This window comes from Bos mutus, chromosome 21 (genome assembly GCF_027580195.1).
Source record: "Bos mutus isolate GX-2022 chromosome 21, NWIPB_WYAK_1.1, whole genome shotgun sequence".
Classification (NCBI taxonomy): domain Eukaryota; kingdom Metazoa; phylum Chordata; class Mammalia; order Artiodactyla; family Bovidae; genus Bos; species Bos mutus.
Genome location: NC_091637.1, coordinates 44,987,333 through 45,005,909, shown reverse-complemented (window position 1 = coordinate 45,005,909; position 18,577 = coordinate 44,987,333). Strand labels below are relative to the sequence as shown.

At 34.2% G+C, this 18,577-nt stretch overlaps 1 protein-coding gene across 7 annotated transcripts in view; it reads left to right on the top strand.

Moving 5' to 3' along the window:
* RALGAPA1 (Ral GTPase activating protein catalytic subunit alpha 1) overlaps positions 1–18,577 on the top strand; it is a 214,174-nt gene that overhangs the window by 95,830 nt on the left and 99,767 nt on the right. For 2 of the 7 annotated variants that reach the window (XM_070358743.1, XM_070358742.1), the window contains exons 17-22: positions 2,271–2,411; positions 10,175–10,342; positions 13,451–13,575; positions 14,523–14,739; positions 16,019–16,195; positions 18,195–18,347. In XM_070358743.1, coding sequence (XP_070214844.1) covers positions 2,271–2,411; positions 10,175–10,342; positions 13,451–13,575; positions 14,523–14,739; positions 16,019–16,195; positions 18,195–18,347 — 981 coding nt within the window. Of the gene's footprint in view, positions 1–2,270; positions 2,412–10,174; positions 11,717–13,450; positions 13,576–14,522; positions 14,740–16,018; positions 16,196–18,194; positions 18,348–18,577 lie in introns of all 7 variants that reach the window. The other 5 variants (XM_070358738.1, XM_070358741.1, XM_005891799.3 and 2 more) reach the window with 3 other exon arrangements.

Sequence of the window (18,577 nt, the reverse complement as noted above, 5' to 3'; positions counted from 1 at the left end):
TATCATAGTGATTATGGGGAAAGTTCCAAGGGAAATGCCCAAGCTCTTGCTTCAAGTTGGTGGTAGAAAAGAAAGAATAGAAAGAATTGTTATTTCCAAGGAATGACCTAACCCAAGGGGGAAAACATCAAGACAGCTTGTAATTCATCTGTGGAATCGAGAATTTGATTCAGTTTGGTTCTAAAAGAAATATCTCTTTTTCATCACATCTGATTATCACTGTAGATGGTATTTTACGTTTTGTGTTGATAAGCAGCACTTTAGGTTTTACCTTTGTGTTTATATCTTTGTTCTAACAAGTTTTAAGGAATGATTATCTTGAAGTCAACATAACTTATTTCAAATTGGATCATAAAATTGTTGACCACTTTCACAAGAGGGAGAGGAAGCCAGCAGAAAAATATGAGTAGGGTCAGACTCTGACATTCTGTATATGGTTTCTGTTTAAAATACACTTAACCTTTAATATAATACATGGGAAGTCATACACTGAAGGCACGTTGTTGCCTTTTCTGAATATATTCGAACCTTCCACATTTTGCTATACATAAACATAAAAAAGCTACTCTTAAAGAATCTGTTATTTTGCTAGCATTAATAAATTTGGGGAATAGGGACTCTTAGATTATTCTTTTCCAGTGATAAACTCTATGACATGCATCTTGTTTTTGGTTAGTAATTTTTTTGGTTTTCTCTTCTATATGTTCACAATTAAAACTTTAGTTTTTTTTCAAATGATTTTGCTGTGCTTATCCAAATATAGGTACTCAGTCAGTAAAGATTTATTGAGCTCATATGTGCCAGGCACTGGAGATATAAAGATAAGAAGATAACAGTTTTTGCCTTTGAAAAACTGTTAGGCATATAAAATGTACAGTCCACTAAAAATAGATTGTAAGCTTTGTAAAAAAGAGGAATTCTTGTTTGTTTTGCTAACTGCTGTATTGCTAGTAAATTAACTATGTGGGAAAGTCTTAAAGCTTCACAGATGAGATGACATTTTATATATGAAGGAGTGTCAAGAAGAAAAGAAGACCAAATATATTATGGACTCATAAAGCCATGTTGTGAAAGAGCATGGAATTTTCAAGAAATGGTATAAAATTCTGTGTGGCAGTAGAATGGAATAACAGGAGGAGGAGATCAAGTTTCAGTGGATATTGTGGTTGGATTGCAAAGGCCCTGTTATACTTAAGGGATTGAAGCATTGGGGAACCAGCTGTTTCTAATAATCAGGAAAACCTAAGATTTTTGAAATGATGGTAACATTCAAATATATATGTATTATGTCACCATTACACTAGATTTTATGCAATATTGTATCTTTTAAAATCTTTATACCTTCATTTATTCAAGAATCTCTTAAGTGTTAAAAAGTACTTGAGATATAAACTTGACTATTAATTTATTTCTAAGGGTGTCAAAATTTGTCTTTAATTTTGCAAACTGGTTACTTTTAAGAAATTACCAAATACAACTAAATACAAATGAAAAAAATTTTAATTTAATCTTTTAAGTTTTTATGTAATATAGTTAAGATTTGCATAAACACAAACTTATTTTTCTCAATAACTTGATTCTTCATGCTGATTCCAAATGCTATTTTCTATAAATATTTTTACTTAAAATTTTAAAATTTAGATACTGTTATCTTTAAATAAGAGATACTGATGTAATTAAGCATTCTTCTTCTATCAGTAACAGATACTAACCATGAGATTCAATCCTTTAGATTATGAATTACATATAATTGTCTAAAAAAGACCTATGAGTAACTTTGAAACTTTATTAGGGAAAAGTATGAAAGTAGGAATTTGCTCTTGGAATTCAGCTTCATTAAGAAGAGTGGCTCAGTGTGGCTCAGAAAAATGCCCAAATATGGTACCCAAAATCTCTTGAAACAATTGATATGGAGTCTTTGCAGTGTTTCTGTTCAACGAACTTTTCAGTCTTTAGTTTTGAGAACATAGTGCTAATTAAAGTGTATGCTGTTTTTAATGCTATACCATTGTAACTGCTAATAATGAAAAACAAAAAAAATCATTTTCCTGCTTTACACAAAAAGATTTACATTTGAAATGTCATGTGTGTTCTCTGATTTCTTTTCTTACAGCTTGCCAGTATTTGCCGTGCTGAAATGTTTTAATTTAAGATTTCCTTCCTTTGTATCTTTTAGTTTTCTCTGTTGCTGCTTTTTCTATGACACAAGCCTTTCATTATAGTCACTCTTCTTTTTTCCTTCCCCACTTCTTTCTGTTCCTTTTTTAAAGCCATGAGAAGCCGATCCATTGGTGAATGTGCTCTGCCATCGGCCTATATACGCAGTGCTAAAAGTGCTCCTGTTCTGATCCATACTTCCAAACCCTTCTTGCCTGATATTGTTCTCACTCCCCTTTCTGATGAGCTTTCAGGTAGTGCCACCTCTGCTAATTTCTGCACCACCTTTTTCACTTTTTAATTCTTCTGCTTTCAAATTTTGCTTAATCAAATAAACTCTTCAAAGTTAATTTCTTTGGGGGAGGTGTGGGAAATTGGGAAAGTGGTTGAGAAATCAACATTTTGAGTTATTTGAACTCTAATGCTATCCTTGCAGTTCATTCTGGAAGTGCTAAGTTTAGTGCTGTGCCAATGACCAATATTTGGGGCTGTAAATGGCCGGGGTTCTTTTTTTTTTCTGTTCATGTCTGATTTTTTTTCTTCTCAGGTGGTCAGGTGAACTAGTAATGTATATTTAGAATTTCATTTATAATGTCATCATTTGACTGAATATATGGTAAATATTAAATAGTGCATTCTCCATCATCTGTAGTAATGAAATTTAAGCTAGGGGGAATCAAGTATATAATCGAAAAGTTGCTTTGGAATAAATCTTTATAATAGTGTATAGAATTCTAATAACTAATTTTTAAACCAAATAACAAAACCATTCTGTGAAGCCCCAATTTCTAAGGAGCCTCAGAACCTTTGCTCAGAAAGTGATCAACTTTCCACTTCTGCCTCAGGTCCTTTATCTGCAGTACTGAGATGATCTCCTCTTTAATAAGGCATAATTAACATAATAAAATGCATAGTTCCTAGGTTCATTTCAATTAGATTTGAGAATTGTACACCCCTCATCATCTTTCAACCCAAACAAAATATAGAATATTTCCATTACTCCCAAAATTCCCTAGTGACACTTTCAAGTCAGTCTCTCCCTCTGTCTGTCTCACACACAGTCATTTCTACCACCTAAGCTTAGTTTTTTCTTAAAAAAAATTTTTTTTCTGTATGACTAGAATTATAGTGCCTTGTCTTTTAGACAGAAGCAAGTTTGTTTTTAATATACACTTGGTACTTGAGCAATGCAAGAGTGAAGGTTGCTGTCCTTCCATATTATCCAAAATCCATGTATATATAACTTTACAATGAGCCCTCCACTTCTGTGATTTCACATGGGCAGATTTGATCAACCACACATAGTATAGTGATACAGTACAAATTTATTTGTAAAAACCCACAAATAAGTGGACCCACACAGCTTAAGGGCTTCCCTGGTGGCTTAGCGGTAAAGAATCTGCCTGCCAATGCAGGAGAGGCAGGTTCAGTCTCTGGGTTGGGAAGATCCCCTGGAGAAGGAAATGGCAACCCACTCCAGTAATCTTGCCTGGGAAGTCCCATGGACAGAGGAGCCTGACAGGCTGTAGTCCATGGGGTTGCCACAGAGTTGGATACAGCTCAGCACAGTCCAGAGCCCTGCTCAAGAGTCAGCTGTACTTATGCAAAATGTGCTGGCTTAAAGAAAGTTACTTGTGCATTCTTGGGTGCTTTCCTATCATTTTCTTAGGAGTGTTTCCTTCATATTGTGACTTTTGGTGAGGTTACTGATTTTTATTTTTTAACAACCTATCTTTGTACCCTTTTAGTTCCTAATGAACTGTAGGCTTATGCGAGAGAAGGTGCATTTTTATTAATAATGTTATTTCAAGTTCATGAAGGTCCCTTCCACCATCCCTAATCCTGGTAAGATCAGAGATTTTTCCCAAACCAAGAGGAGGTACATAAGTGAAAGCTAAAAAGGCAAGTGAACTATGTTTTTCATAGTTTAATCTGTCCCCCTGATGTAAGCGGGCTTAGTTGAACTCATATTTCCTGGGTGCATCATCTTAAGAACAAGAGTTGAAGTTTCTATAACTGCTTTACCAGTAAGACAATGAAACTACCCCATAGACAATCACTCTAGCTTTTGGTTAGAAGTATAATTTTCCAGAAAAATATTTACCTGATACTCTTGACTACTTACATGGCAAAAAGACACTCCTTTTAATTCTTTTATATTTGTTTAACATACTATGATTTCTAAGAATGAACTGTCAGTTTTCAGTGTACTCTATTGTTATCTAGCCCTTTTTTCTCCTCCAGTATTCTGGGTTAGATGACTATTCAGTCTATATTGTTGTAAATGTGATTCTGTATGGTATAACTTTATATAGATAGACTAAACTAATTGAGTCGCTGAATATCCTTTGAGAGTTTTTCTTAAGCTCCATGAACTATTTCAACGGCATTGACACAGTCACTGACATGAGTTCTTAACATTGAACTCATCTGATGTTGAACAAATGTTTCTTCCCAGACTTGTGTCTGTCTTTGGTTTTGATATAATATCCTGGGGGTTTCAGGAGATCTTACTTTATTTCTTAAAGCTCTGCAGGTAGTGCTGGTTGTCTGGGCAGGCACATTTTCCCTGTCATGTCTCCTATACCACCAGATTGTACTTTTACATATATGGTAGCCCAGTCTAGCAGTCTTTATTTTCCTGAAAAAAGCAAGAGAAGTCAGAAATCTCAATAATTTTTCTTAAGTAAATTAGCTTTCACTGCCAAAAATAATACTTTCATGATAGAAGGCATGTAAAAGAACATAAGCATGGTAGGCAATTGACTTTTGCAACTGTTGTTGCTATTTTCTAATCAAGTACTGTCCTAGTCTGAAATTGTTTACAGGCCCACTTTCTTCCCAGTTAGTTCTCAAAACTGCTAATTTTTTTGCCACATTTGATGCTGTTAAATTCTAGGCTGTCTAAACCATGTTACATAGACTGCTAAGGTTATTAGCAGTACTTCATTATTTGAATTGAGCACTGTAGAGCAAAATGTTTTTGATCTTTCAACTTTTACTTTCTTAGTATCAGAAGAAAGAAGATGGTATGTCTCATGGCCCATCTTGTTCCTAAGATCTGCCTAATCAGGAGAATAATTTCCTATCTAATCAAACAAGTAGGCCCTTCTTTGCACAAAGAAATTTATTCCTTCTCACCAATATGTGATAGTAATTTTCTACAATTTTTGCGCCTAGAACACCAGCAGATTCTAGTGTAATTCTAAATTACACTAGAATTTTTTTCACTGAAATAATTTGTGTTAATTCTTTTAAAAGTACATCTCAAGAAAAATTTGAAGCTAACTTAAACATGGTATTATTTAACGTGTTTGCAAACAAACACTAAATCTGTATAATTTTCTTATAAAAAATGTATTGGTCATTTATCTATTTCCAGAATTTGAGTCAAGGAAACAACATTAAAAGGGTAAGAGTAGATGATAGTTTAGTATTTTAAATTTTAGTAGTCTAAAATTAATTATTTTGGTTTGTTGCTTTTCAGTCTTTTCATATGATTTTAATGATGTGGATACTGCTTTGAATTACCTACAAAGTGAATATCTAGTTTTAAAAAGATGTAGAGTTTTTGCTAGCCTCTACTAATAATAATTCTTAACTTACCTTGAAGGTACATTTTCATTATAGCCCAAATAGGCAAAAAAAAAAAAAAAAAAAAAAAAATTTTTTATTACATAAGGGAACATTGTCTTTTCCTTCAGTAATTAAAAAAAAAAAAAAAACCTTGAGCCTCTAAATAACATCAGTGTCTACATATATTAATATAAATGATTTTATGAATTCAAGAGCTGTAAAAATATTGCCACTCATAGCTGCTGTTTGTGATTAACTGGGAATAGAATTTAGCTTTGGTAAAAGGGATTTGGGTACTTTTTTCTGTACCTCATTTTAGAGATTATTAAAATTTTCCAATAGTATATTAGTATTATACTTGAGAAACTAGCTTGATAATTTACTAGTTAGCAGCTACTAGTTTTTTAATATCGGAGAAGACAGTGGCACCCCACTCCAGCACTCTTGCCTGGAAAATCCCATGAACGGAGGAGCCTGGTGGGCTGCCAGTCCATGGGGTCGCTAAGAGTTGGACACGACTGAGCAACTTCACTTTCACTTTTCACTTTCACGCACTGGAGAAGGAAATGGCAACCCACTCCAGTGTTCTTGCCTGGAGAATCCCAGGGACAGGGTAGCCTGATGGGCTGCTGTCTATGGGGTCGCACAGAGTCGGACACGACTGAAGCGATTGCAGCAGCAGCAGCAGTTTTTAATATAAAAAATATGCTTCCCTTCTACCAGTATTTATTGAGCCCCTACTATGTGACAAGAGCTATTTCAGACAATGGGGATATGGTCATGTTAATATAAAAAAAAAAATCCTGAAAAATGGTAAATTTCAGTGAAAATAGTTTTTTTTTTTTTTTAACATGTTACAAACTAATATTACACTTTCATTTACAGCTTATCTTTTCAAAATATCAAAGAAAACTTTTTGGAAACACAACATTCAGAAAAAACTGTTTTAATCCAGAGATGATTTTCCAACACTTTAATAGTAAAACATCATTAAGCAAATCCAGAGGTGAAACTTGACATTTCAAATACTTTTTAGGCTCTATAGGAAGCATTTTCTCAAATGTTCACTTATTTTTTTAAGTTTATTAAAAAACTTTTTTCTTGTTTTGTTTGGTCATTGGTTAGTTATTCTTTAGACTGAACTAGTTTAATTAGACACTTGTTCAAGGTAAAATGTAAGCAGCGTAATTAAGTAGTTTTAAAGGCCATGTCTGTTTTAACCTGTTATTACCATAATTTTCAGCAATCCAATACAAAGTTTATCCATTGTGTTTTTCTGTATAATTTACTAATACTTGTAGTTGACCTAAGTTTTGATTCCTAAGATTCTTAGCTTTATGGAAATAAATGATTTATAATGTATTAATAGTAATTTTTAATTATTTCATGAATACATAATATATATTATTCAGGAGATAAGAACCTGGACTAATTTTTGCCTTCCTTCAAATCCCAGCTCTCCACCTTCTAGCTGTGTATCCTCAGGCAAGTCTTACAGTTTCTTCATGTGTAAAATGGGGATAATACACCTAATTCATGAGGCTATTGTGAGGATTAAATGAGTTAATATACATAAGATACTTAGAACAGTGCATGTAGGAAGGACTGTACGGTCGGTCCTTCATATCCAAGGTTGGTTGAATACAAGTAAACCTGTTGGTTTGGAGAGCCAACTGTATTTATTGTACTTGTCCATTTTATATAAGAAACTTGAATGTCTGTGGATTTTAGTTTCCACGGGGGCTCCTGGACACCAGTCCCCAATGAATACAGGACAGCTGTGTATGATTGAGCTGTCATTTAGACATTATCTTCATTAAGGTTCAGGTTTATTTCTTTTTTTTTAAATAGAATTTTACTCATAAAATTATCATTTGGCAAAAAAAAAAGAAATTACTTCTCATTTTTTTTCTCCTATCTTCTTTTTTTTTTTTTATTTTTTTATTCTTTTTTATTTCTTTAAACTTTAAGCCTTGTTAGAGGCAATTTTGCTTAATTTCAAATGCTGATTTTGATTTCCTCTCTGCAGTTACTTTCTTCTTTGATTTTATGCGATTAGTATTAGTGTTATATGCCCGGGTAAGAACTGTATTTTAAAACTTATAACTTTCAGAAAGCTTTTTTTTGAAACTTAGATTTACTAACAGTACATTATTGTTACAAAAATATTTTCATTTTCTTCAAAGCCCTTGCCCTCTTAGACTTGAACGTTTTTTAGATATTCATATGTACTAACAAAAGTTTAGGGGAAAAACAAGCTGAAATAATGGCTAAATTTCCTAACATGCAACATGAAGACTGGATTGGGAGGAAATGCCTAAAAACAGAACTTCACAGTAATCTTTATTGGTTTCTTTAGAATGGAAAAAGTATGAGGTTATCAATAAAGGAAACTAGACATTAATACTAATATTCAGCTTTTTTCCTGAAGTTCATATATTTTCTAATCTCAGCGTTAGATTTTAATAAGGTTTTAATATTTTGATTTTAAATTTGCAGCTAAAAAAATAATTCCTACTATAAAATTCTTAATTTTTATAGAAAAATTATGTAATCTTTATTCTTTGTTGAGTCCTTTTAGAACATTTTGTGGGAAGAAACTGGAGTGCATGGTGAATATAATCTCTTGGCAGAGGTTCTTATGACCTATTATGGGACACAAACCAAAAATACTTCGCGTTTGTCAAGATGCACAAATATGCATTACTTATCTGCTACAGTATTACAATATATCATAAAGTTTCTGCGGAAATGCTTTGTTTTTCATTTAGAAGAATTTGTAAGTAAAGTGTATGAAGAAGAAAGCTAACATTTTTTTAAAGTATTCTCTTCAACTTAATGATAAAGAGTTGTTTCAACTTTAGGAGATAGTTTATATTTGACATGTATTGGGAGTTTCAGTGTATATCTTCAGGAATATAGTGCAATTTTAGTATATCACAAACTGCTCTTGATTTGAATTTAGTATAAGGTGGCTCCTTTTGGATCTCATACAAAGAAAGTGGTATCAGTGAAATAGCAGAGGTACCAGCCTCTCTTCATCCCTCACATAGATCCACAAGAATATTTTGAATTACTGTCCCCATTTTATAAATGAGAAAACTTACTTCTCAGAGTCTAGAGTAAGAAAACCTAAGTTTTAGATCTTGCACCATTTCAATAAATATATCTGTGATCTTGGACAAGTAACTGTTTTCTCTGGATCTAAATCTTCTCATTTTCATCAGTTATAGTTCTGTTACTTTTAATCTATGCATTACAAGTCTAATGAGTACCAATATCAGACTTTTTGACTTTGTCCCTTTTTCATGGTATTTTTCTGAACATGTCTTTTAGTAAAATGCCAAGATGTTTTTGTAGACATGACATTTTATCAGTAGTAAATGTTTTAATTTGTATATATCTCTACAATTAAATAGTATTTCATATTGTAATTTTCAATTTTATACATATTTTTGAAAATTTATCATATACTTATCACTTCAGGCACTAAAAACAATGTAATGACATAGAACACTAAGCCTGCTTCTCAAACTTGAGAAGTGGTTTCCTCTCTTTAGGACTCAGTTTGTTCAGTAGGAGAGTTAAATAATCTATAATGTCCATTTTGACTCTCAAATCTGTAATTTTTAAAAGAAATGTAAGAAGCTGTAGGTGCAGTTTTTAGGGTTCCATGGTTACCTAATGGAGTGGGCCAGTGTTTGGCAGAGGAGATTGGTTCCTAGTAAATTAATGCTGTTTGTGTCAAACATGAAAAAGTAGAATTTTTTTAGCAGTGTATTAATTTTATTTGATAGGGTGAATAGATTTTGCAGGGTAGGGGTAAATAGATTTTAATAGTGTAATAAAATAAAGTAAAATACCTCAGTAGAACAGATAACTAGTTTCCTGACAAAGAGAACTTTAGGAAGAGAATAGAGATTTCCAAGTGTAGTAAGTGGTCAAATAAGCAAAATTTGAAGAAAAGGTGATGTTTCTTGCCTGGTAAGAAGGAAACAGAGGAATTATGAGACCCTATGGAGTTTCTGTAGTGGGATACTAAGATGAGCTTTTTTGTGTTAAGATCTACTTTTTTCTGCCTGAAACTTTATTAAGGAAAATTGAATAGCAAGTTTGAATTGCTTGATTTATTGGCACAGCTCTATCTTTAATTGCACTTCCAAATGTTTCATCACCTCACTGTTTGTTCTATGCATGTTAACATTTTAAAATGTATTCTGGTAGTTTTCTAATTCATTTATACTACATGCTATATTGGCTTGTGCCCATCATTATTTAAAAACAAATTTGTAGATTTTCTTTCATTGAGCTTACAAAAAACTCAAAATTTTTTATTTTTAAGCATATGCTTAGAAAATGGTTGAAATTAATACTTATTTTTTTTGTATTTGTATAGTTTCTACTCTATAATTTTTCTTTCTTTCTTTCTTTGTTTTTACAGATATTGATGATGCTCAAATACTTCCTCGTCCAACTAGAGTCAGACATTTTTCACAAAGTGAAGACACTGGAAATGAAGTTTTTGGTGCTTTGAGTGAGGAGCAGCCATTGCCTCGAAGTAGCAGCACTTCTGACATCTTGGAACCATTCACTGTTGAACGAGCCAAAGGTGCAGTGCCTGTCATTGACAGTTCATCCCGTCATGCACCAAGCTTGCAGAGTTCCACAGAGGCTTCTTCAATAACTAGATCCACTGAGAGCCACATCACTGATACTCATAGTAGAGAGTCTTCTCTTGAAGTTGGTGATAGCATATATGACCATCTCTGTCACTTAATAGATCCAGTAGAACTTGCAGATTCAGCTTTTGAACAAATCCAGTACATTGACCTTGAAGGAGATGATGATCTTCTTTCCTCCCTGAAAGAATATTTTAAGGAAACCCAAGAAAGTCACAGTAAAAACGAGTTAGATAAAGATGCAGCTTCACAGGAAGTGATCTCTGTTGCAGTAAATAAGGATGAAAGATCATCCTCAGATAAATTAGAGTACATAGACCAGGAAAGTAAATCAGAAAATACCACCTCTTTTGTTGGAACTCCTGAAAACATACAGTTTCAAAAAGAACCAAACTCCGCTGTCTTCACAAATATTAGTGCACCCAACCAGTTAGACAGCTTTATGAAAACAAAAACTTCTGAAAAATGTAAACAACTAAACAATGATAAACAGTCATCGGAACCTAGTTCAGGTAGCCCTTGTGATAAAGAAAAGAGAAAACATCTGTATAGACAAACAGCCACAGAATTAGATGCCTGTATAGATATAACACTAGCTGAAAAGGTTAAGGGTGTGCAAATTAATGAAAAAATCACTGTCCCACATGTTTTGCATGCCAAGAAAACTACACTAAAAGCACCTGTTAACCGTAGAATGCCTCATGTTACAAGCACTAGCAAGCTTTCTCCAACTAAAAGGAGCTTGTCTGAAACAGTAACTCACAGAGCCAAAATCATGAAAATTGCTACTAAAAAGCGAAATAGTGTTCATGTTACTTTTAGACCTTCTACTGAGTCAGTTCAGTTTTATAATCCTCTGGAAAACAAAGAGGCTCCATGGAAGATGAGACTGCGGAAGCTCAGTGGCTTCAGTGGTAGTAATAGCAACATCAGCAACCCCCACACCAGCTCCAACAGTGCTGCAGAGCTAGTAAAACCTGGTGTGTACAGGCCTCTAGATACAATTAGTGCAGCATCAGCAAGCAGTGAAACAATTAAGGAAACAACAGAGATTCCCACCGCCATATTACAAAAAGAAGGAATTGCAACTAATCAGTTAGGTAGTCGTAGTACTATTAAGTCATCAAGTCACGAGGCAGGACTACCGCAGGGCTCCCTGGGTGGCGTTTATAAAACTGTTGTCCATGCTCTTTCGAAGCCGAAGGCAAATGTTTCCCCACAGAGGCAGAACAGAATGCCACCAGAGGCTCCACTGAGGGATCTGTACAGTCATGTAATGGGCTATTTTGGAAGGAAAGCTGCAGGTGAGCACTAACTGTGCAGAGCGCAAAAGGAGAAGACAGCACCAGTTTGGCTTAATGCAACTGAAGCAAGCTATAAGCAATCAAAAAGCTTTGGGATGGTCACTGCTTTCTCTCTGTTTGGTTATGCATGCGCCTTTCCCCAGCTGTATTTTTCCCAGCATAAAATGTTTATTTAAATTACTAATTTCCCTTATAAAGCATTTAGTTAAACCTCTTTGCTGCTGAACAAGATAGAGAAGAGGGGATACAGGAAAATTTAATGACCTTCCAAAGGCTATCCAAATCAAATGTTTTTAGTGTTTACTACATGAACTTGAAATTAAGTTTACTGAGGAGTTGGAATACTTTCTCCCTTGCTCCCCCAATAGTTTACATTTAAAAGGATCCCAGCTCTTAATAATTGGTTTCATTTATTTTTACTGCTGATTTATGTAGTTTTATTTTTTCTTGTAGAGAATTATTTTGACATTATATAACATAATGGAAATCAGGGTCCTACAGTGAACACCACCATTTTTAGTTAATTGTTATTGAAGAGGAAATTATGTCTTAAACCTCAAGGTGTGCTTCGTTACTTTCATGTACTCCATTTCCAAATAAGCTGTAGGCTTTTTAGTTTTGCATTCATTTGTATAGAATGCAAGTCATATCCTTAAAACACTTATCATTACTTTCTTTTTTCTGAGATTTTAGATGTGCATAAAGGTTTCATGATAGCCAATCATGATTTAGATATGGAACCTCTATGGACAGATTACAGAAAGCAAGATTATGGTAACTGTTTTATCTTGATTCAAATTTAAAATAACTGTACAGTTATAGAAAATTAACTTTCAGCAGTAAGGTAGGTTTTGATTTTATTTGTTTAACATGGTTTTGTTAGCATGATTAACAGAACGCTGCATCTTGCACTGAGCCATTAATGCCACTTGAGGGCAGTATTTGACAGCTTAGCAAAGCCTGGCCAAGTAGTATAAAGATAATGGTATTTCACAGTAAGTTCCTGACCAGTATATTTTCTTAACCTGAAATGCTTTGAAGTTCATTAGGAATATTAACAGTGTTGATTTCCTTTGGATGTGGAGAAATCTCCTTTTCAATGGCATAATAGTGAAATAAGTAAATATCTTACTTTCTGTCAGTTTCCCAAGGTTTAAAACGTCTATGTTAATGTAAACCACAGTATAGTCTTAAAAAATTCAAAATAACTTTTTTTAATAGAAGAACCTTTGTGAAAATCTTTTTTCTTCAAACAATAAAATTAGATTTTGTAGTGTAGTGAACAGAAACAACATTATGTCAAGATCAAAGAATTTTAACTTATTAATATGTAAACTTAAAATTCAGGGGATATATTCCTTGTAAATATTCTTTGGGGAAGATGAATTTCTAAATTATTGAGGCTCCAAATAGAAGCATAGAGACAGGAAGAAAGAAAAATATACCAGTTTCTTTATAGACAATATTAACCTAACTCCCAGCTAGTGCTTATCTGTAAGCTTTCTTGCTGTTTAAGGTTGTACTGAAGATTGACTAACATCTGCTTAGTTAAATAAAGTACATATCAATTTACTAATTCTTAAATCTAAAAGGAGAAAAATTACTCTTACATGCATGTTTGGCAAATAATTGATATGGCATAGGTAATTTGTTGTGGCTGTTTTTGTTTGTTTTAAATTTAGGAAATGTAGTTAAGTCTTTACTCACTATATATAGTTGTTTATTTGTTTTTAGTCAATAAAGAGGACATGAGCACAAAACTGCCCCCTCTTAATAGTGATATTGGCAGCAGCAATGCTAATGTTCCTGATCTGATGGATGAGTTTATAGCAGAGCGACTTCGAAGTGGTAATGCCTCAGTAAGTGTTATTTGATTTATTTGTTTTTAGAGAGGAGGGTAGAGAAACTAAAAGATACATACCTTTTACATATATATGTGTGTGATACCCATGTGAATAATCTTATTCCAATCAGCCTTCACCCCAAATTTAGGCCTTTTTTTTAAATTAAGATTTTTAAATTATATTTTTATATTCTTTATCCAAAGACATAAAACAAGCAGCCTTTTAGTTTTGACCAGAGTGAAAGACTGGTATACCTGTTTGCTCAGCTACTGCATTATAAGCCACTACCTTGCTAGCTCTTTGTTTTTCGTCTTTGCTCTTAGGGTGCTCTGAGACCTGCTGCCAGCCCTCAGCAGGAAAGATAACAGTAGAGGTCTTCTGGCCCAATTCCCACAATTTTAAATATAAATATATGTGAAATTATATAAATAAACATATGTGGAGTTGCTTTTTTAAAAAAGAAAACTATTTCACTTGGATTTCTGCTGTCTTCAGAAAGTCTGTAGCTCCATTACATTTTCCTTTCTTCTTAAATTTTTCTTTATTTTGGGTACACTGCACAGCTTGCAGGATCTTAGTTCACCAACCAGGGATGGAATCTGGGCCCCCTGCAGTGGAAACCACAAGTCCTAACCACTGGACCACCAGGGAACTTCCTCTTCCATTGGCCTCTGTTTTTTCCGTTTGAATTTCTTAATATTCACTCCGTGGATCCTTTTAGGTCTTCAGAATCTCAGGCCCAGCACCGTATGATATTTGACTCTTTGATTTAGGCAGACCAGCAGTGCTTCAGGCTGTGGTTCCATACAGTTAACGTAGACTCTTCAGTTAGTGTCCCTTCCCCCCCCGCTTCATGCCCTAAATTTCATTATTTATTATCATGATTATCTTGGAAACTAAAGATTTCAGATGCTTCATGAGAATTAAAAACAATTTTTTTAACGGTAAAATTTTTCTTTTAGACTATGACACGAAGAGGAAGTAGTCCAGGTAGCCTCGAAATTCCCAAAGACCTTCCTGATATTCTAAATAAGCAAAACCAGATGCGTCCTATTGATGACCCAGGTGTACCCTCAGAATGGACTTCTCCTGCCAGTGCAGGGAGCAGTGATCTTATCAGCTCAGATAGTCATTCGGATTCTTTCAGCGCTTTCCAATATGATGGCCGAAAATTTGACAGCAAGTATCTTTTTACTGCTTTAGCAATATGGTTTTTTGTTAACTTGTTTTCTGTTCGAGACTGACTTATAGATTATATACCATCACCTTCCTCTCTAATGTTGGTTCCTATACATGTATTTTGATTTCATTTTCAGTGAAACTGTAAGGATTTTTGGGGAATCACTTCAAGTTGAAACTACTTTGTTTTGCCAACTAAAGACATTAAAAAAAAAAAAAAAAAAAAACTTTTCTTTCATAAAACAAATGGTATCTTAAGACCAGAAACATAGAAGACAGAAAAATTAGGATGGACTTGGTGTTAGAATAAGGGACAGTCATGCTTATGAGAGGGACTATTTCATGCGGTCATTTGGGGGGACCACTGTCTAGTCATGGGGCTTCTCTGGTGTCTCAGACAGTAAAAAAATCTGTCTGCAATGCAGGAGACCCGGGTTCAATCGCTGGGTTGAGATCTGGAGAAGGGAATGGCCACCCACTCTAGTATTTTTGCCTGGAGAATCCCATGGACAGAAGAGCCAGGTGGGCTCTAGTCCCTGGGATCGCAAAAAGTCAGACACGACTGAGTGACTAACACTTAACATCTAGTTACGGGCAAGGCTTCAGTATGTTCAGTACAGTTACATTCAATGTTACATTACCCAGAACTTTACTTGAATAATCATTTCATGTTAAAGTGACATCAGTGATGTTACTTGGTGCTGTATTACTACCATATAGCTTTTCTGCTATAATTCTGTATTCTACTTGGCAGTCAGTGAAGGATACCAACATTTAAAAGAAGAGAGTCAAAATCTTGGGAACTAAGTTTATGAAGAGCTGGGAGATTCATTGGAGAATTATATTTCTTGCCCTCATGGATTATATACTACTTTAATCTTGGACTGGAAATGAGTTTTAAGAGAAAAATTACTTTTACCACATATGTGCCATTTTTATGATACATATCACTGTTCTAGAGATTCTAAAACTTGAAAAGCAGTTAGCTGTATTTCCATCTACAAGAAAACATGGATAAGAATAGTGATGATTGTGTTTCTGTCCTTTTATCATTATTTTTGTTAATAATAGGCTCTGAAGATCTTTAAAAATTTGTTTCTAATTATAAACTTCAAAGTGTTAACATTGTTTATACTTGCCTGAACGGTATGTAAATATGAAGTAGATTTAGGGGGGATGTTCATATTTAATTATTTTGATAAAGTAGCTCTGTCTCTCTTGTAAATATTTTTGTTATGTAATCAGAATGTCTGTTCACTAGCATGTCATCTTCCTGTAGATTTTGGTTTTGGAGCGGATACTGGGAATGCATCCTCTGCTGACATGGATTCAGGTTCTGGCCATTATCAGAGTGCTGAAGAGCAAGAGGTGGCTAGTCTAACCACACTACACATCGACTCGGAAACAAGCAGTCTTAATCAACAAGCTTTCTGTACTGATGTTGCAACGGTTACTGGTAAAGTTACTCAAGGGAATATATTCCTTAAATGCATTTTTTTAAGCCACCAAAGAACTTTTGCAGGCTTTTATTTGATAGATTTTATTTATTACTTATTACTATTTAAGTGTTATTTTTTTTTCCACTCATCTTTATGTAACAATGGAGAGGATAAAAAAGAAAAACATTATGTTAAGAGTCACTTGACCTGGAGTCCACATGGATAAGCTTTGGGGAACTCTATGAACTCTTAATATCATATGCAAATTTTATAGATGTTTGCACCAGAGCATTTCTTGCAGCAATTTTTAAATAAATAACCAGAAAATGTTAAGGGGTACTGCACTTTATCTTTTTCATTGATTTTCAGAATAAGCCTAGATTTTTGTAGATTTCTTTGGTAAAATATTATTGAAAAGATAAACCACACCGCCAAAAAGAAACTGTTTGTACTAATACTCTGTATTTATATAGTCAATTATGAATTTCAGCAACTTTTTATGTGTGGTTAAACCTGACAATCATATGACCCGTGGGGTCCAAGAAATTGAGTCATGAAAGGTGTCACTTTATTCCAAGAGTAGTACCATGACCAGAGGAAGCCTGAGCAGCCTGTGACCCATATTCAAGAGTTCCACTGTCTTATCCAAATTCACTCTGGTTCCCACTGTAGTTTGATGCCCTTTTGATGGATGATAGGTGAAATATCTGCCCACTGCAGAATGAGGGCTGAGTGGAAGACAGGAGCCAGTTAGGTTGGATCCACAATTTGATTGTTGGAGAATTTAAATTACTACTGAAAGAGAAATACTAGAAAAAGTTCTTATTTTACAATAATACCTTTTACTTTAGTTGTCCTGAAACATAAATTTAGATGAGAAGATACTCAACATTACTAGTAATCAGGGAATATAAATAAAATCCATGAGATACCACTATACACATAATAAATCAGCTCAAGTGAAAAAAAAAAAACCTGACAGTACCAATGTTAAACAGAGTGTGAAGCACCTGCAAATACATTACTAATTGGAGCACAAAGTGATATGGCCACTGCAAAAGCATGGTAATATCTTTTAAAATTAAACAATACATTTACTATATGAGCATCCCTAGGTATTTATTTCAGTTGTTTGTATGTGAACATTCATAACAGCATTATTCATAGAAGCTAAATTGAAAATAGTCCAGATATCCATTAACTAGTGAATAAATTACCCACTCCAGTACTCTTGCCTGGAAAATCCCATGGACGGAGGGGCCTGGTGGGCTGCAGTCCATGGGGTCGCTAGGAGTCGGACACGACTGAGTGACTTCACTTTATTTTTTCACTTTCATGTATTGGAGAAGGAAATGGCAACCCACTCCAGTGTTCTTGTCTGGAGAATCCCAGGGATAGGGGAGCCTGGTGGGCTGCCGTCTATGGGGTTGCACAGAGTCGGACACGACTGAAGTGACTTAGCAGCAGCAGCAGCAGCAGTGAATAAATTATCAAATTGTAATGCATTCATTCAGTATTCATTGAAATTGTACTCAGCAATTAAAAAAAAATTAAATGCTTACATTTGCAAAACCATAGCTGGCTCTCAAAAATATGCTTTTAAATGAAAAATGTTGAAGCTAGCAGTGGTAGTGGCATATAGCAATAAGGAAGTTTCTCTTCTCCTGAATCGTGTCAAGCCTGAAGTAAATGAAATAAAGTAGTGGTGGGTACCAGAGTTTCTGTAGCTGGACCGGAAATGGGAGTAGACATTCTTGCTTTCACTGATGGTCCCTGTTAGTAGTAACTGCTAATCCAGTTCTCATTCCACACTAGTCCCAAGGTAGACATGGAATGAGACTGCTAGATATGAATCTTGTACAGTATCATGATTTTATTGAATTCTTCACCCAGTTTGTAATCTATTTTATCTTTTGATATTTTCAGTTTGTGTTTTATTGGGCTTTTAGCATTACCTCTTAGGTTGAGGGTATTAAATATACTCTTTATGGTAATTTTATGAAATTATATTTACAGGTTCAGAAAGTGCCTCTCCAGTCCATTCAGCTCTGGGATCCAGGTCACAGACACCTTCTCCTTCCACACTAAATATAGATCACATGGAACAGAAGGATCTACAGCTCGATGAAAAGCTCCACCACTCTGTTCTTCAGACACCAGATGACCTAGGCAATATTTAAAAATTAGATCTTTGCCATTTATTCTTTTGGGAGCATTAGTGTCAGGAGATCTTGAATAATGCATCTTAAATTTGATTATGTATTTTTTATATGTTATATAAGTATTATTGTAAGTCTTGAATTGTTCTGTCTTTGGGAAATTTATTGCTATAACATTTTTTTCCCTGCCCTTAAAGATATTTACATGCTGATTTTTGTTATTTGATATTTTATTATAAA